Genomic DNA, 19,131 nt, shown 5'->3' on the forward strand with positions numbered 1-19,131 from the left:
GCATTTTTAAAAAAGATTGCATGTTAGTACTGGACAACATAACGTATTTACCAGTGTCTCGATGTAGTGACTGGGAGTCCGGACTTGACACTAGGCCACCTGGTCTTGAACCCTGGCTCCCTCACTTCTTTGCTGTGTGCTCTAGTTTTTCATCTATAAGTGGAGTTGACAGCAGGAAGTATTTTGTAGGACTGGCTTGAGGTTTAAGCAAGTTGACTTACATTTATAGCCCTAATATTTTTGCGGTAGCCTACTTTGAGACTGTTTGTGTCTCTTGTTTTGGTCCCCTCTAGAAAAAATTAGAAAAGCCCTTCCCACTTCAGAAGACCTTGCCAGTTTAGCTCCTGACCTGGACAAGATCACCGAAAGCCTCAGCTTGTTGAAGGACTTCTTCACTTCAGGTATGGGGGCGGGGCTTCTCAAGTTATTCACTGCAGGTAAGGGGGCGGGGCTTCTCAAGTTATTCACTTCAGGTAAGGGGGTGGGGCTTCTCAAGGTATTCACTGCACATAAGGGGGAGGGGCTTCTCATTTAACTTGAAGATTTAGGAACCTCCCAGGGAAAAGACATACATGGTCTTACTTGTTCCCACCTTTTAATTGAAAACAAATGCAAACACAAGATAAAGTTTGCACAATGCTTTGAATATTTACCCTAATCAAATGAAAATCTTTAAGAAAATGTTTTTAGTTTTAGCTTTTAGTTGGTGGATAAGAAACTATTTAAGTACTTCTTGACAAGTAGATGAGACTACCTATGCATTTGCTTTTCATAACTGCTTCAAGCCAATATTGTTAATTTCAAATAAAATTTAATTATTATAGGCCATACAAAGTACAATTCATAAAGATTTATCCTGGCATATTTGCCCAATTATTACCCTAGTATGATATACGTCTGAGATTTCGGACATCCTTGCTTATTCTTATTAAATTTTCATTTCCCCTTTTGCTGATTTTCCACAGGTCCCAAATTGATTAGTGAACTCATAGAAGCTTCTGGCCCACTTCTCTTGTTAGGTGTGTAACCAGACATTTTTGCTGACCTTAACATGCCTTTTTAATGCTTTTAATAAACTAGTTGCAAATGAAATTGCAGACCAAATTTACAATCCTGCTTATATATGCTGATCTTTAAACCCAGAAGTATATTAGGCAAACTATATCCTTTGATGGAAATAATAAAAAAAAAATTTAATAATTGAAATGAAAAGTAATTTTAGCTTGTCTCATCTGCCCTGTCATAATGACATTTAAAATTTGCTTTATCTTGTACCCATTGTCTGATGGCAGTAGTACTTGGCTGAACTCTAAGTACTCCCCTGGAAAACAATCCATATTAAAGATTGTTCATTTTGTCATAATTTTCACTTAGATTTTAAAAATGGATTAATCTGAAATTTATTGGCATTGATTGCCAGTAATATTCTTAAAAACAAAAATGTATTCTTTGACGTTAATTTGGCTTATTTTGAGCTGTGATCTCACTGTTTGGTGCAGCCTTGGTCTCCTGAGTATAAGTGCTGGCGTGACAGGTAGGGAGGCACCTGCCTGTCTGGGATTGGCTTTGGTTTTGGTTTTCACTTTGCAAGCTGGGAGTCGAATGCGTACGAGGCAAGCACTCTGCCAGTGGGCTATGTCCTCAGCCTCCCCACACCCCACTAACTTTTTAATTGTTTAGATGTCATTTGTAATTTAGCTTGGGCTGTTGCCTAGAGAATTTAAAGAACTGTGTGTTTATCTTTAAGGTTCCCCTGGAGAAACAGCGTTTAGAGCAAAAGACCATGGATCCGAAAGTGACAAGCATTATAGGAAGGTAAGTCTAAAACAGAACTCATCTCATAGGGAGTCCTGAAAAACTGAAGTTTTCCTTTATTTTTTTAAATAAAGAGAAGAGACACCCATCCCCTTGGTTATGCTCTGTGAAGTAACTATTCTAGGGTTTGTTATAAAATATATGCGAGAAAAGCTGGTGTAGACAGTTGAAACAGTCTTCCCTTTCTTGGGACTTCACAGACCAATATATGTACATGTTCCAAGAGGGCACAGTGTACAGGGCATACCAGATTTATGCACAGTACGTACTGTCTCTTCTGGAGACTTCCGTTAGCTCAGGGGAAGATAGGAGAGAATAGAAAGTGAGTTATTATGAATAAGTCAATTCTTAGATATTGAGAACCTACAAGGCTGTATGTGGATGAGTCTGCTGAGGGGTGCATCAGTTTTAACTCCTTTCCAGACAAATCCACGTGAACACGATGGGGCGGCTGCATGTGAGACCTAGAGAATCGCTGAGCCACAGCAGCATGAGCTACTCTGCGTTTCTAGTCATGTGTTCCTCCGCAACAGTCTTAGCGTCTACGTTTGTCATCTTTTTAAAGTAATGTCTAGATAAGTAAATCTGTGAGTTCAATGTGAACTATATAGTTTATACTGAGTTTTAAAGCATCATGGGAAAGAAATACTTCTTATGGTGTTGAAGAGCAAAAAGAAATAATTTCCCTATTTCCATTTTTTCCCTTTCTTTCAACTTGGATCTTTTTGTTGTTGTTATTTCAAATTTTAAATATATTTTCAAATTTTCTTTCTTTTTACCTTTTAGGTAAAACACATAATTTTAAGATGTTTATTAAATTGCTTAAGCTTACCACTTATTTTTCCAGTGATTTATTATAACTATTAAATCTAGAATTGTACCTGTGCTGCTTTTGTTACAGGTTAGGTCAAATCATAGAAAATGCTAATGTAGTGGCAGTGTGTCCAGCTGCAGGAGAAGGTGTTCAGTTCTCTCGGTGCAGCCTGGATTCTAAGGTTTGACTCCTGCCTGTGATACTTGAGGATAATCTTGTAGACAAGATATAGCTGAGTGTGTGTGATCTGATGAGCCTTGCCTACCGAGTGATATTCGAACATCATGCAAGGAGAGAGTTGAGCATGGTGGTGGCCTTTTTGAGATCATTCAGACATTAGTTTCTATTCATTCATTTATTAGGGAGGGGTGTTGCCTGTCCATCATGTGTATGCCAAGTGTTAGACCCCCTGGGACTGGAGTTAAAGTCAGTTGTGAGCTACCACGTGAGTGCTGGGAATGAAGGCTTTACCCTCTAGAAGAGCAGCAGCCCCTTTGGATAGCAGGTCTAAAGAACTGAGTGATCATGAGAAGTAGTCAGATGACATCCACAGTTTTCTGGTTACCTTTTAATTGGTTTAGTCTTGGATCTTAATATGCACTTATTTAAATCATTCTGAGCAACAACCATACCAACCTGAATATGCCTGATTTTAGCCTAAGTCGTATTCAGCCTTTGAAACAACCATGCTTCAATTTAATGCTTGTCAGGTTCTTAGTTGTGGTTTCTGGTAAGACTTCCCTACTGAAAATAAAAAATGAAATGAAAATCAATTTCTAAAAATTAATAATTGGAGCACATTTCTAAACTAAAACTGAGGCAAAGATCTGTCCTCTCTAATAGGAGAACACACCCGGAAAAGTCTTGGCAGTAGAGGAATCGCTAGGACTGCTCAAAGCCAAGGGAGAGTCAAGGGAGTTGAGGGAGCACGGCTGTCAGGTAGCGGGGCCCAAGTCAGACTGAACGCCACGATGAGCTGATGACTTGTGCTTCATCTTGAGCTCACCAGACTTGGGGGATGGGATTGGGGGCGGGGAGGAATTAATGGAGACCTTCAGAAAGCACGGAAGGCAGATCACACTGCACAGTGTGAGGAATCATCGTTTTTTTGCTTCTACCTGAATGTACCTCTCTGAGAGCGTGGACACTGTTCACAGTGCTGACTGTATGTATCCTCATTAGCAAACAGTGAAAAGCGTCGTGAATTCACTTTCAGCCTGGATTGCTTTACTGAGGGATGATTGGCATATAGTAATACTACTTTATAATATGTGCTTATATTAGCCAAAAGTTTACAATTTGGGAGAAAGTTTAAAATTTTATTCACTGGAGGAAATATATGTAAACTTTGTAAAAATCCTTGAGATCTAGAGAACTTAAAACAACCGGAAGCCAAATTAGGAACTGGAGATGTAAGCCTGTTAAGTGAGTGAGTGGACCCAAGATTTGTAACCCAGGCTTGAGGAACTCTTGTTTCCTGCACGGCTACCAGCTACAAGTATAGATTAGAGAGACTCTTAGCAAGAGTCACAGCTCGTGGATAGTTAGTAGATCAGAAGAAGTGGAGGGATCAGTGATCAGAGGCAGGAAGATGGAAGGACCAAGCAGGCAGCTTTACTGCAATATCTAAAAGAAGTACGCTGCAAGTTTTTTGATTCAAGAAATACTATGAACATGTGTCAGTACCTATACTGTTGTCAGTAGATGCTTAGAAACAAAAAGATTTAATGGAAATTATAATATTGATAATTATAGATAGCCATCTTGTTTATCTCTTAAAACTATTTGTAGAAAATATCCAGGTAGTAAAATATCCAAGTAGTGTGCTGTTTTTGATTCGAGAAAATTAAATAATCCAAGGTGGGAAAACAGTTCATTTTGACAACCAATAACAATTGGCATCCAGAAAGATACTTTGTTTTGATAACCAAAAATAACATTTGTACTCATAAATATCTTGAGCAGCCATATATAAGTTAACAAATTGTTTTTAGCTAAACAAATAGCAAAATTATTCAAAGTTTGGAAAGAAGTGCTTAGGAATATTGCATAAAGTTCTTTTTATTAAACCAAAATGTAGTTTGGCAGATGTTACCTTACAGGGCCTGGTAGTAAATGTTTCATTCAGGTTTGCAGACCATGATGTCTCTATAAGCTGTTCAGCCTCCCCTCCACCCCGCATCTAGGTTGCCAACTCTTTTTCTGTAGGAATCAAGACACACCTGCCACTGTGCTCTTTGAAATGTGAGGTGATAAGATGGGTCAAAGGCACTTTGAACAGAGCTGTGCAGTATTACTGGGTGGCACCAGTGCAGACGCTGGAAATCACAGGCTGTTTTTCCTGCTTTCTAAACTGTAGCCTTCAACAAATTGCTTAGCTCTTCTGAGTTCCTCATTTCCTCTGGAAAAGGAGCCCTCCTTGAAAGGTTGTGAGGGATAAATCTTACATAAGTGTTAAAAGTTAAGGGGCCAATTACAATGGTCATCACTTTGTGTGAGTTGTTATGTTTTAACGTTTAATTGGTTTCTTCTCCTTGCTTTGTTATGAAGTCGTTTGGAGATTGTGAAAAATGGGAAATGGTTTGTAGGGCTGACCATGTACCTTCTTAAGAGTTTTAAAATTATCTTTAACTAGAAACTACAGGTGAGTGATAGGTAAAAAATCAGCTGTGTTTAGACTCACCCAAGCAACAACATGTGCCAAACCCGGCTCTACTCGGGCAGTAATATATCTCAGGTACACCAGGCCTTATTTAAGATGCTATAATAAACAAAATGGTGCATATCTATGGTACCAGCCACTCAGGAGGCTGAGACACAAAGCCTGGAAGCCGAGGCCTTTGAGACCCATCCGGCCCATCTGTCTCTTTGCTGTTCTACATGCTGAGAGACTGGAAGCTGTGCAGCTTATTATTTGGTGCTTTAAGGTGGGGAAAGGTGATCTTAAGATGCATAGCATAGTGTTGATAGTGTTTCTGTGTCTAATTCTTGTTTTCTCCTACTTTTTTTTTTTAGGAGGTAACAGTTAATTTCACCTATCTTCAGATAACAGTGCTTCAGTAACAGACTTGGAAGGAAAGTGAGGTGTCACTAGAAAGAGAGTATTTTCTGGTAGTCTAATGGATATTATCACATTAACTACAGCCGTGTTAGATACAAGCAGTGATTCAGGATGGGGCAATTAAGCTAAGTCAAAATTACCTGGCCTTTTATAAGCTAGAGTATCAGTGGTATAAAAATATTAGCAGATGTGCTACAAGGTGTGTCCAACCTCGTGACAGTGTGACACTGGTTGTCATCTACAAAGTTCACGCTTGAAAACTGCACAGTTGACTTTATAAAAGAAAAAAAAGGTCAAACAAATAGAATGTTTCAAGTAAGATTGTGATTTTGTGTTGTGCTACATGTGGCCTCTGCACCTTGGATTCGACACACCTGCAAGCTCACGTAGGAAGCCTTGCTTGTGTGATCTCAACACGTGGGCGGTTGGAATGCATGATGATCAAGAGAAATGAAGAAATGGATAAAACTGTGAAGTTACTTTGTGCTGTTTATTGTGTGGAATGACAAAAAGTGTGGGGTGAAGATAGTTGGCAGTGACTTTGATAAATGTGTCAATGACCATAAAACTACATATACATATATAGCTGGGTGGAGGGATGGATGGATGGATGGATAGGTAGATATCTTGAAGATAGGATCAGCTTGTATGAGTGCCTTTTGTACTATTGAATGTGGAAACAAATGTTGAAATTTTACTTATCAATTACTTTCATCCTTTGATTTGCTGTAAATCAGTCAGTCATTTTATTCATTATGTGATATTGATAGTAATCACAGTATCAAAACTAAGAATGAAACATACCCTAAATTTTATATCAATCTTTCTATAACTTAAAATGTTTTCCTGTAATGCTCCCTACCTCTCCCCGTGTTATTTTTGTGAACTCCTTTCTGGTTACCTAAGCTCTTAGGTTATGTAAGGTAAATTAAGTAAGTCTCTGGGCAAACCCACAAACTATAATTTGAATGTACTGTTAACTAGCATTTTTATTTTAACAAATTTTTCAGACAATACAAACCATAGTATTTTTTTTTTTCAAACCATAGTATTTTTCACAATTATTTTTTTAAAACTCAGAAGCTCTTTAAAGTCCTGGTTTAGGTTGTTTTAATAATTACCAGGTTTTTTGCCTTTAGTTTTATGACTTGGTAAGCCTGAGCCCTTTGTTTTCTAACACGCGACACTGTTCTTAGTTTTTCTGGTTGAGAAGCCATCCGTCTGGTGTCACTGTTGATTCGTAGTTGTCTTTTCCTCCATTTACTTCAAGGCTGGCCATTTCACCGGCCAGCAGTTTACAGCACAGAGCGTGCCTTACCTCAGTAGGCAGCATCTCCCACTCTATGAAGTCTTGTACAGAAGACCATGTGGGTTTAGTCTTGTGCCCCATGTGAACACAGTGTAATCACAGTGTACCAGCCTAACCTTTAATGATTAAGTAGAATCAATGGTAGAGATAAAAAAGGTAATAAGGTCCAAACTTTTCAGTTTTCATAATAACTGTATTATCAAGTAATTGGTATGTGCTCAGTTACTTTCTCAGAGGCCATTTCTATTTTATGTCAAAGCAGCTATAAAAAGTGAAAATGCAGTCAGAGTGGTTATGTAATGTGTCAAGTCAACAGCATACGTTAGTGCACATTGGCAATTTTATAAAGGATTTTACCAAGAAATCCAGGTACCTGACATGCTGCCTTCTTTGAGCATGCCTGTTGGTCTGGTTTTATTCGGTGTTGACATTGTCTGTCTGGCTGTTAGTCAGCAGTTATTGCACTCTCACTTTCACTTTTTAAGCCGCGCTGTTATAGTTTTCTGAGATAGCCAGTTTTACTGAGGGGAAAATGGAAATGGAGTGCAGAGCCCATCCGTGGGACAGCACTACGGGTGCACGAGTTTCCATTTTTTGTTTTAAGCTCTCCATTGCTCCCCGTCTTGCATCTGTTCTTCTGTTGTGCCCTTTGGTTTAACATTGTTCTCCTCCCCAATTTTCCTCTTCTCCTCGTTGTAAACTCATGGCAGGGTCTGCTTGGTGAGCTCATTCTCTTACAACAGCAAATCCAAGAGCACGAAGAGGAAGCACGCAGAGCCGCTGGCCAGTATAGCACGAGCTATGCCCAACAGAAGCGCAAGGTGATGGGTGGTTTAAGGGGCTACTGATGCAGCAGCACACTAACCAGCCTTCTCTGCCAAGACCATGTTGCCTTAAGCTCTTGATGCCCTCCAGCCATGGGAAATTATTTTTAACAAAGTAAATGAAAAAGATGCATTATTACCCCCTAAAGTGGGTATTGTAGACACAGCCCAAAATATAGGCTCAAGTTTAGGAATCTAGGTTACCTGAGAGAGCTTTGTATTTAGAGAGAAATTGTGAATGGTGTTCATGTGGTCCAATTGAGTCATTCAAATAATTGGATATTGAAGCTGCATGAAGTCCTTAAAAATGTGCTTTTAACCATTAGGTCAAAAGCCTGCAAGGTCAGTCCCTGTATCCTGCACAGACTTTTATCACAATAAAACAAGTGTGGTGATTAGTCTTAAGCTACTTATCTCACATCTCGTAGATTAGAGAATTTTTTATTTTAATTAAGATCAGAGAAAATTTAAAACTTTGTACAAACCTTATTCAGGAAAAAGAATCAGTCATATACTTAGTTTTTTGTTTGCTCTTATATCTAAGTCCAGGAATATTACAGGTACAGGGTTAGTGCAGTGCTGCTACTGGCTGATCTTGGTGGTGGTTAATGCTTGAGTGTGCTCATCATAATTCCATGCGTGCTTGCATCACTTCCTGGCCTTCTCAATTCCATGGCTGTGCAACCAAATAAGTAGGAAAGGAAAACAAGTTATTTCATTTTTGTGCTTAGATTCTTGACTTGAGGAAGGATTCATTTTAAACATGCTCTGATTACATATACCGTGAGTATGTCATTTAGCCATTCTTAGAAGCTAGGTGTCTTCCCTGAGCCATCCATGCCATGGCTTTGGTACAGAAAGAAGTGGGAGCGGCCTGTTTGTTCTGGGTTGTTACCTAGAAATAGGAATGTGGTGCCAATTACAATTTACTCTTTTTTCATAAAGAATAGATTGAAGTGAGGCCCATCTTTCTGCCATCTTAAGATCTAAGATGCAGTTTAAAATTATACCAACATGCTCCTAATTCTGCCCATTCCAGGGATATAAATAATAAATACTGGTTTATTTTTCTGAGATACTGCCCATGTATGTTCAGTTTAGTCCTACTTTAAAGTCTGTCTTCAGACTTAAGGATATGTCATTTCTGTTCTATTTACTTGGTTATTTATTTAACCCTTTTGTTGCTTTTTTGGCAGTTTATGAAAGTGACAGAACTGTGCCTCTGTTGGTTTGTTTGTCAGAGAACACATAGTGGAACACCAACCAGGGCTTGGTCCTGCCCTGTGTAGGTGCCTTCTGTGAAAGTTAATAAGACATTAAAAATAATTTAACCTATCCCATAATGACTCCATTCTCCTAACTGTCCTGACCAGCTTTGTTTTGTTTTGCTTTTCTTTTTCTTCCTCTGCTTCCTAAAGTTAGTGCAGAGATTATGTCAGCTTTCACCATTATGGTCAAAATCTCTATTTCTGAGGTTTTTTTGTTTGTTTGGTTGGTTTGGTTTCTTTCTTTCTTTTTTTCTTTCTTTCTTTCTTTCTTTCTTTCTTTCTTTCTTTCTTTCTTTTAATCATTCCAGGCATTTGAGGTTCACATGAGGCCTATAATAAACCACAGGCACTTTTAAGACCTTTAAATAATTATTTTTCTGTTCTTGAAAATCCAACTTCATTTCTTAATATTTTTTTAGAAGTAAGTAAAATTTTTGCTATATTTTCTGAGTAAAAGAGATAGCCAGAGGCATCATTCCATCTATGATTTCCACATATAATTTTCTAGAGATCTTTAGTTACGTACTTGAGTATTTCAGAACAGCCACAGTGACTTACTAGAAGGAATTAAGTTCTAGAGTCAGTGTTGTTCTCATGAGGAGCTAGGTTTTCTCTTTGATGCATGAGCTCATTTGTGCACAAGATTCTGCCTTTTCTCCAGGTTCACAGCCTTGGAATTGTAGAGACATTCTGGTTCAATGCCATTGGTTTAGTTCCAATCAGGGTGACTTTAAAATTAATTTCACAATAAAACTAAATATATTTCACAAGAGAGCTTGAGTCTCATGTTGTACGCAGCCAACCTTTACCAGTAAAGCCATTGGAAGAAAATATACCTAAGTTGTCTAAAAAGGTGGCCGGGGAATGTAGCCCTCTCAAACATGAGGCCCTAAGTTCGATCCCCAGAACCCATGGAAGCCTGTCAGGGATGGTGGCATGCTCTTTAATCCCAGTTCTGGGGAGGTGGAGGTGGGCTGCCTGGGGCTCGCTGGCCAGCAAGCCTAGTCTAATTGGAGAGCTCTAGAGCAGTGAGAAACCCTGTCCCTAAGGAGGTGTGTAGTATCTCTAAGGGTGACACCAAGATAGCCTTCTGGCTTCCACATGCATGTACACATGTGCACAGATACCACACAGGCACCTGCACATTTGAAAAAAACTACAATGGCACATTAGAACTAGCTCGTGGTAGTCTCTAAGAAAACATGTAAAAGTTATCTTCTTACCAATCATTAATATTTAGTTTTATAAACTAAAAGTCTTCATCCTGGATCTTAGGGAAGAAGTAAGATATCAGTTTTTACTCTACCACCTTCCTTAAAACATTAATTTTGATGCTGGAGAGATGGCTCAGTGGTTAAGATTACTGGCTGCTCTTCCAGAGGTCCTGAGTTTAATTCCTAGTGACTGCTTGGTGGTTCACAACCATCTATAATGGCATCAGATGGCCTCTTTCTGATGCCCTCTTATGTTATGCAGGCATACATGCAAATAGAACAAGCACACACACATAATATAAATAAGTCTCTAAAAAACATTAATTTTGATCCTTCTTAAATGAAGTGGCTAGGAAGTTTGCCCTTTGTTTTGACTTCTGATGTAATTTTTTTAACCCAACTACTAAGTTAACCTTTTATAGCCCTGGGCTTGTATTAACATTTTAACTTTTTAATTTAATTATATTAGTTTCTTAATTGTTGTTCCACATGCTGAGTAGTGTTGAATATTTTACAGTAATTTGGGATATACTGCAGGAAATCACTCAATTTACATTTAAAACTAAAACCAAAACAAAGCTGATCATAGCGATGAGCACCTCAAAGTCCAGCACTGGGGAGACAGAAGCAGGCCAGTCTGTGAGTTTAAGGCAGCCTGGTCTACATAGTGAGACCCTGCCTCAAGAGGAACGAAGTAAAGCAAAAAGAGTTGAAAGTAGTGGTGTTTAGGTATCACATGGTAAATTTGCTACCGCTGGATGAATATTTAGTGGAAGAAAGCAAATCACAGTACTTTAAAAATGAGCCAGCAATTTAATCTGCATCGTAATTCTTATGATCTTATTATAACAGAATGACGGCATGCCCTGTGGTCTTATGTTGGAGTAGTTGGCTTCTTCCTTGGTCTTCTAGGTTTTCTTCTTTGGGTTGTGGGCTCTTCGACTTGCCTGGCTCCTCACAGTTTAAGAGACTTAATACTTCTTGTCCAATCTACCTGAGCACACATAGTCAAAATGAAAAGATAAATTGTATCTACAAGTCTCTTCTTAGCACTCAAGGCTAAAAAAAAGTTTGCATCACAAAATCTCACTGCAAAATGATTTTAAGTTTTCAAACATAAACATTTAAGGAGAAAAATGCACCTATCACTTCTAACAAGTATTATCGTCTATGAAAATATACGTTATTCGGATTTAGGAGTTAAAGATCTAAAAATGACATTTCGTAGCATGGACAAGATTTATTAATGTCTACCTAAGTAAAATAAATCATTTAAAATCTGAGGAAGACAACTCTGTGTTCTGTCAAGAAACCAGTGCACACTTGTGTGCATTTATTATAAGTGACATTGTTTTTGCTGTATTTTCTGCTTATAATTGTATTGTGACTACTTTAAACTCTATTATATAATGAAATTTGGAAGCTTTACAATAGTTTGTCTTGGAACTATTGATAACGATTTGAAGTAGTTTGCACAATACCCATGAATTTTGTCCTTTATGTTCAAATCAGTTTTAATTGCTTAACGTGGTTTCCTTTCTAAGGTAGTCTGCTCTGTTGAGAGGTAGCAGATGTTGCATTAGAAGTGATGGTAAAAACCAGCCTCTGGCTCCATGTAACTCTGGAGACGCCAGTTGGTCTCTGTGCTTGTTATGCACGTCTCTGCTGATAGTGAGGAAGCTGGGTGCTGTTCTTTAGAAGATACACTGTAACCAGTGAGCTTTTCAGTAGCTCTATACAGTGAGTGTATCTGCTTTTCCCATGCTCATTTCTGGAGACATGCAGTGCTCCAAACATTAGGGTTCTGTGCCTTAGTACAAGGCAGCGGAGGAAGCCCAAGCGTTCATCTCCGCTGTGTCCAACAAGTCTGTCATAGCAGATGACTGGAATAGTAACAGGACAATGCCTCCTTGATGTTTCTATTTCATAAGACTTTGATGGACTGTTTTTTTTTTATGAATATTTTAAATATTCATATGATTTAAATTTTATTTGAAATACACATATACTGTTCATGCTGCTTTAAAACTTTAGCATATTGTATATTCTATGTAACCCTAAACCTACTTGCTAAATAAATGTTTGTTTGTTTGTTTAATATTTAGGTGTCAGACAAAGAAAAGATTGACCAACTTCAAGAAGAACTTCTACATACTCAGGTAACTCTAGTCCGTAAGAGACCCAGCGCCTCTTTCCTTGTGAGCTGCTAGGGGCTGAGCCCAAGGCATCACACATGGGGGCAAGTGAGCACTGTGACACTGAGCAGCATCCTCAGCCCCAGGGACTACTTCTTTGGGGATGTTGACCCAGCAAAGCAAAAGTTGGAAAGCTTAGTGACACACCCTTATCTCCAGCAGCAATTTCTGTATCTACAGAAGCTAATTGAGAAATAGGGAATAAAGGAGAAACCAAGTGAATACCAGGTTAATTCATTTATGTAGAGATTGCTATTTTTTGAATGATTTTTATCTGACTTTAGAGATACACTACTGTGGGGTAGGGTGGGTGAAAGTATTTGTTCTTATATCATCTAAATATTTTAATGCTGGGTTGGAGGGTGGGCTCAGTGGTTAAGCGCACTGACTGCTCTTCCAGAGGTCCTAAGTTCAATTCCCAGCAACCACATGGTGGCTCACACCATCTATAATGTGATCTAATGTCCTCTTCTGCAGATAAACTACTTATATACAATAAATAAATAAATAAATAAATAAATAAATAAAAACTAAAAAAAAAAAAATATTTTACTGCTTATATTTTCACTTTACTAGACTAAATACAAAGTAAAAAATTTGAGATTTCCCATGTCTCTAATGAGTCCCCAAAACCCTTTCTTTGTTTCTTTGAATCCGGAAATCAATATAAAATGTTTTCCTAAAGATATTTCTGGAGGTATAAGCCAATGGATCTCAGGCTTAATGATAGAAATCATTATTTAAAAGTCAGTCCTGTACAATGTAGTGAGTAGCTGCCTTTCTGGTTTAAGATTTGCCAACAGCAGTTACTCTATTTAAATTACATCTAATAATTAAGATTCATTTTTATAAGCCAAGAGACATACTTATCATCTTGGGTCTCTTTAGAGAAAACATAAGAAGGGGCAATCTCAATGAAATGAAACAACTAGTATATTTTTGATGTGTGGTTTTCCTTCATCTATTCATGGAGTCTCATGTTTAACTGTACACTAGAGCGCTGTGCTTTGGATGGCACCTGTCTTTCTGGAGGCTTCTCTGCCATGAGTTAAGAGTTACTACGCTACTTACTGCCCAGATCACTGCTCCCTTCCAGTGTACTCAATAAGCTATTCTTAAAAAAAAAAAAAAAAAAAAAAAAAAAAAACAAAAAACCTCCCTGGTCTCAGAGAGAGTGGCCCTTGGAGCCCACTCTCCGTGTCACATCAGTATTCCGTGGGAGCTTGTTAGAAAGACACAATCTGAGACCATCCTAAACCCGCTGAGCCAGAGTCTCTGATGAGGGCCCTCACAATCTTGGTGGTATTTTGCAGTTCTCTTTTGTTTCTGTGGTTTTGGTTTGGGAGAGGGTCTCACTGTGCAGCTGATCTGGACCTTTAATTCTCTGGCCTTCATCTCCTAAATGCCTGCTCACCTTTGAAGCCAGCTGCAGCCTTTGTTTTCAAAGCCCTTAACTTATGATACAGCCTAAAATCTGAGAATTGTTTGTTCTCCGTAAGTGTGCCCAGCCTTTTGGCTTTGTAACACAACCTAGTTGTCTACAAGGTTCACACTGAAGAACCACTCAGTCAAGTTATAAATGAAATTACACACACAAACACTTCTAAGGTTTTAAGTAAAATTACAGTTTTGGCTATATTTCACAACTGTCCTGAGGTTGGACATTCATGTCAGCCTATTTACACTCCTAGAGGGTGGCTGCAGGTTGGCATTTGTGCCAAGGAAAGAAATGTAGATTCCCCCAAATTAATTCCATATGGACAAAGAAATATGCCATGAAAATGTACCCTGCACATGCGCAGTTCCAGCTATAAGCCTTGTGGGGAGCAGTGATGTGATGAGCTGTGCAGTCTTCTCCATCCCCCCTCAGCGATTCTCAGGTGAAAGAATCACACAGGTTGTATGTGACGTTTTTACTTTTCATTTAAAGGGGTAAAAATGGAAATAATTGTATTATGTTTTATTTAAGGCCAAGTGTCCCAAATTAGTATCATTTCAACCTATAATACATATAGTAGATACTTAAAAGGCGTTTTTATGTTTCTAAAGCACTATTTCAAGAGCTCAGTAACTATGTGACTGTTATCTACACAACAAATAAATATTAGCATTTTCCTATCGTCATGGACTAAAATATGTTTATCATACAACCAGCTAGTTCTACTTGTGCTATTTTATATAGCTATGGATGCTTTTCTCTAATTAGGCTTAATTTGCACATTCTGCAAAGGTAGGACCATGATTTCCTGTTATTTAGCATTTTCTTGGCAGTTTAAACCCTTAAGTTTAAGGTATGTTTTCCATGTTGTGATGTAAGCTGTACATCTGAGCACTCTGATAATTACAGGGGAGTGTGATTCTTAATTCTCTGTAGCTGGGATGACCAGTTTGAAACACAAAGTGTGTTGTCATTTAGCTGCTTTGAAATAACAGCCTTTTAAAGTATATGTTCTTATATCAGTGTTTTAAGTACAAACAAACTTCTCCAGACAGGGACATTTGACCCAGCCTGGAAGAATGTGAGCTTCTTACTCAGACAGTTCTGTTTTAAATGCTTTTTCCTCCCCACACAAGGTGACCTTAGGGACAAGCTGCCAGGGGTCCCTAACCGTAAGCTTCCTGCCTGGAAAACCTCTACTTCAGTGGGCTTTCTGTAAAGGGCTCATCACATAATGCATGCTGAGGTGCTTCTCGCTCGTGTTGTATATCATACCATCTTTGTTTAAATGAAAACTCCTTTTTTTTTTCTTTTGTTTTGTTTTGTTTTTTGAGACAGAGTCTCTCTGTGTAGCCTTGGCTGTCCTGGAGTCACTTTGTAGACCAGGCTGGGCTTGAACTCACATCAATCTGCCTGCCTCTGCCTGGGATTAAAGGCATGCACCGCCACGCCTGCCTGAAGACTTTTTTAATTGTAGGAAATATTGTTTCTTAGAGTATAGTCTAGACTTCTTTAAGTTCTTAATTTTTTTGTATTTTAAAATTAATTTAATATAAGAAGCAAATAAATGTTTAAATTAAACGCTCAGTTATAATGGAAACTTAATGGATTTCACTGCTTGCTTCAGATAATCATAGTTTTATTTTCTCTACATTGTCATGGGACCTTTTTAATGTGATAATAATTTTAAGTGTAACCAGCTAAGTCATATAACTTCAGAATTTTGGAAGATTTTAACTAGACTTACTGTTTATTTGTGAGCCCCTTGTTTTCTCACGAGGTCATGTGTGTTGCCTCGTTGCAGTTAAAGTACCAGCGGATCTTGGAGCGGTTGGAGAAGGAGAACAAGGAGCTGCGGAAGCTGGTGCTGCAGAAGGACGACAAGGGCATCCACCACAGGAAACTGAAGGTGCTCACGCAGCCCAGGCCTCCAGCTCGCAGGGCGGCAGCACTGGGGATTAAATAGCACAGCTTTTACGTGTGTGCGTGTCGTGCCTGCATGCATGTCTGTGCACCACTTGCATGCCTGGTAGCTGTGGGGGCTGGAAGAGGGCGTCAGCTCCCGTGAAACTGCAGTTCCAGATGGTTGTGTAAGCTGATCTGTGCGTGCTGTGAGTGGACCTGGGTTCTCTGCAAGAGCAGCCAGTGCTTTTAACCCCTGAGCCATCTCTTCAGCCCCCAAATGATAAAAAATTTTAGTAAATTATGAAGTTTCTTTTTCACTTCTAGCCAGTAGTTTCTAAATTCATCTTAGTATACCTATAAAATTTTCATTTTAAGAGGACTTTATTATGAATCAACCTATTTTCCTAAAGTGCCTAGGTTATCTTCAGCCTCAACTTCTGTATCTATAAAATTTGAATTCTTTTAAATGCTTTTTAAAAAATTATCGTATGTGCACATATATACTTATGTGCCATGGTTTGTGTGTGTGTGTGTGTGTGTGTGTGTGTCTGTGTGTGTGTGTGTCTGTGTGTGTTGTTTCTTTCCCCCTTTACTCGGTTCCAGGAATTGAGTTCAGGTTACCAGGCTTGCATGGTGTATGTCTTTACTTGCTGAGCCATCTTCCTGCCAAGTTAGGTCTATTAGTTTATTGATTACTTAAGTAATACTTGCTACTGTTGCTTTACTGATATTTCCACTTCAATTTGTCTTCAGTTTTGAAATTTAACACTTATTGTCCAAAGTAAGCTGTCAACTATGGCAATTAATATAAATTTTTAAAAATAAGTGTATGTTGGTATTATTGTAATCAACATACTGTTAATTACCACTGTCAATAAATTAAGTCATACTGTCACCATAGACTGAAGCCAGATGTGTTTTAACTTGAAAGTTTACTGCTAGATCAGTGTCTCAGGATAGATAAACAGGAGTTGCTGCAGCATACCAGAACCATAGTGGATCATGGCACATGTTCTAGAACCAGGGTGCAAAGATGTCTTTCAGTTTAACAAAACGCTTTAGTAGCTTTGGCTATAAATCACCAGGACCCAAAGCGTGAATGCCTCACTCTTTGTACAAGTGCTGCCTGGCCTGAAAAGTCATGCTCAAGTGTTAGGACTTACAGTTACCTTAGAAATGGTATCGTCCCTCATAAGATACAATAGTAACGAGATGTGTTTATTTTTAGGCAGATGTGAGGGCAGCTCTCTGCCATGTTGGTGTTTCTGTGTATTAAGTATCCTTAAATGCTCATAATGTTCCCATCTTGGCATTAAACGTTTCCCTTAGGTATACATGCTTGATGGTTCCCCTTTGTTCTCAGGCCTATGTGTGTGCTTCTGCCCCTTAGATATTTTACTTGCAGCCCTTGTATTCATGATTCTATGCTCAACCCTGGTGTCCAGAGACAGGCAGTCTGAGGCGCTGTCCTTTACTTGCATCGCAGCCTTCCCCGTCCCTAGGTGCTAGAGCCCCTCCTGCTCTAGCCAGCAGCCTCCCCACTCATCCTCCTCCACTTCTCTGCTCTGTCCTCGGGCTCCCACGTGCATGTGTGCCCTGCCCTCTCTTCACGCTGTGTGTGCTTTCCTGCTTTTCTCTACCCTGTCCTCTTTTTCTCTGTTCTTCCATACACCCGAAACTTGACAGAGAGTGATTCCACTGTCGCTCAGTTGGTCACCTGACCCCCTGTTTGACTTCCAGGATTAGTGGTTTAGTTCATTGACAGTGATGTGGGTTCTCTTTTACCATCTAATTGAAATCTAAATTGATGAACTTTTTACTAAGTTGGCATATTTCTAAATAAACTAAAGAAGGGGAATTTATTCTTAGACTGGTTTTACTATGAAAATACATTTATATAATTAGAAAAAGCAATGCAAATTTGAATTTCTATGTTTTCTCTCGGTATATCTGTAGTCTTTTATTGTTTGATTTCTTGTCACTGAATTTTGCTTTTTTGCAGAAATCTTTGATTGATATGTATTCTGAAGTTCTTGATGTTCTCTCCGATTATGATGCCAGTTATAATACACAAGATCATCTGCCACGGGTAAGGGGACACAGACTACGGACCTGCTGTCAGCAGGAAAGTGCTCTCTTGTGTCGTCCTAATTCCTTTACCTTAAGCGATACCTTAAATATTATGTATTGCTTGGCTCCTTATGTTGGGGACCCAAAATGTAAATATATGTTTTGAAAGAAAACTGTCAGATATTTGCCATTGTACATTGATCATAATGTTAAAATACCTATGCAAAAAAGTAAACATATGGATGAAATTTAGTCTAATAGAATCCAAAATATATTTGTAAAATGTAAACTGGCTATGGAAAATATTTGTGAACATTTAATGATCTGATTTAGAAATAACTCTTAATTAGCATAGTTTTCAAAAATAAAAATTTCACTGTAAATAATTTATCCAATTAGTACTTTTGCTATTTGTGTCTGCAGAGTGCCTGCATGCATCAAATCTCATTCTTTAAATAAAAATAATAATAAACATCTTTTGTGATTTTAAAACATTTTAATGTCATTCAACATTTAATTTGGTATAAGAATAGTGCTAATAAATGCTATTTTTTCTTGTGATAGGTTGTTGTGGTTGGAGATCAGAGTGCTGGAAAAACAAGTGTGCTAGAAATGATTGCTCAAGCACGGATATTCCCACGAGGATCTGGCGAGATGATGACACGTTCCCCAGTGAAGGTAGGAGTGGAGGCCGTGTCACTGAGTGTCCTCAGAGAAGCACCACTGCAGTGCTAGGACTAAGACTTAGCTAAAGAAGGGGGTTCTTACACTGTGTTTAGAGTTACACAGTGTAGCAATTAAAGGGGACACAGCAAGGGGAACTCATGTCTAGGGTTGAAAGAGTAAGCGAAGGGAGAGAGGTGGGAAGGACATCAGAGGCACTGTGGCTATCTGGGAGACACTGTGAGGCCTCTTGATGTTATCTGGAGTAAAACACACCAAGGTTGAGAAAGAAAATGAAAACATTGTAAGTGGAGTCAGTGCGTCTAGATCATTTCTTACAGTGGAGTCAATGCGTCTAGATCATTTTCTATAGTGGAGTCAGTGCGTCTAGATCATTTCCTTTAGTGGAGTCAGTGCATCTGGATCATTTCCTATAGTGGAGTCAGTGCGTCTAGATCATTTCCTATAGTGGAGTCAGTGAGTCTAGATCATTTCCTTTAGTGGAGTCAGTGCATCTGGATCATTTCCTATAGTGGAGTCAGTGAGTCTAGATCA

General features: G+C 38.7%; 1 protein-coding gene across 4 annotated transcripts in view; it reads left to right on the forward strand.

Annotated features, from left to right (window-relative positions):
• Opa1 (OPA1 mitochondrial dynamin like GTPase) overlaps positions 1–19,131 on the forward strand; it is a 72,225-nt gene that overhangs the window by 7,860 nt on the left and 45,234 nt on the right. Inside the window, exons 4-11 of one of the 4 annotated variants that reach the window (XM_051150810.1) lie at positions 294–401; positions 966–1,019; positions 1,748–1,815; positions 7,710–7,820; positions 12,411–12,464; positions 15,743–15,847; positions 17,846–17,932; positions 18,478–18,591. In XM_051150810.1, the coding sequence (XP_051006767.1) occupies positions 294–401; positions 966–1,019; positions 1,748–1,815; positions 7,710–7,820; positions 12,411–12,464; positions 15,743–15,847; positions 17,846–17,932; positions 18,478–18,591 (701 nt within the window). The remainder of the gene's footprint in view (positions 1–293; positions 402–965; positions 1,020–1,747; positions 1,816–7,709; positions 7,821–12,410; positions 12,465–15,742; positions 15,848–17,845; positions 17,933–18,477; positions 18,592–19,131) is intronic. The other 3 variants (XM_051150812.1, XM_051150811.1, XM_051150813.1) reach the window with 3 other exon arrangements.

This window comes from Acomys russatus, chromosome 8 (genome assembly GCF_903995435.1).
Source record: "Acomys russatus chromosome 8, mAcoRus1.1, whole genome shotgun sequence".
NCBI lineage: Eukaryota > Metazoa > Chordata > Mammalia > Rodentia > Muridae > Acomys > Acomys russatus.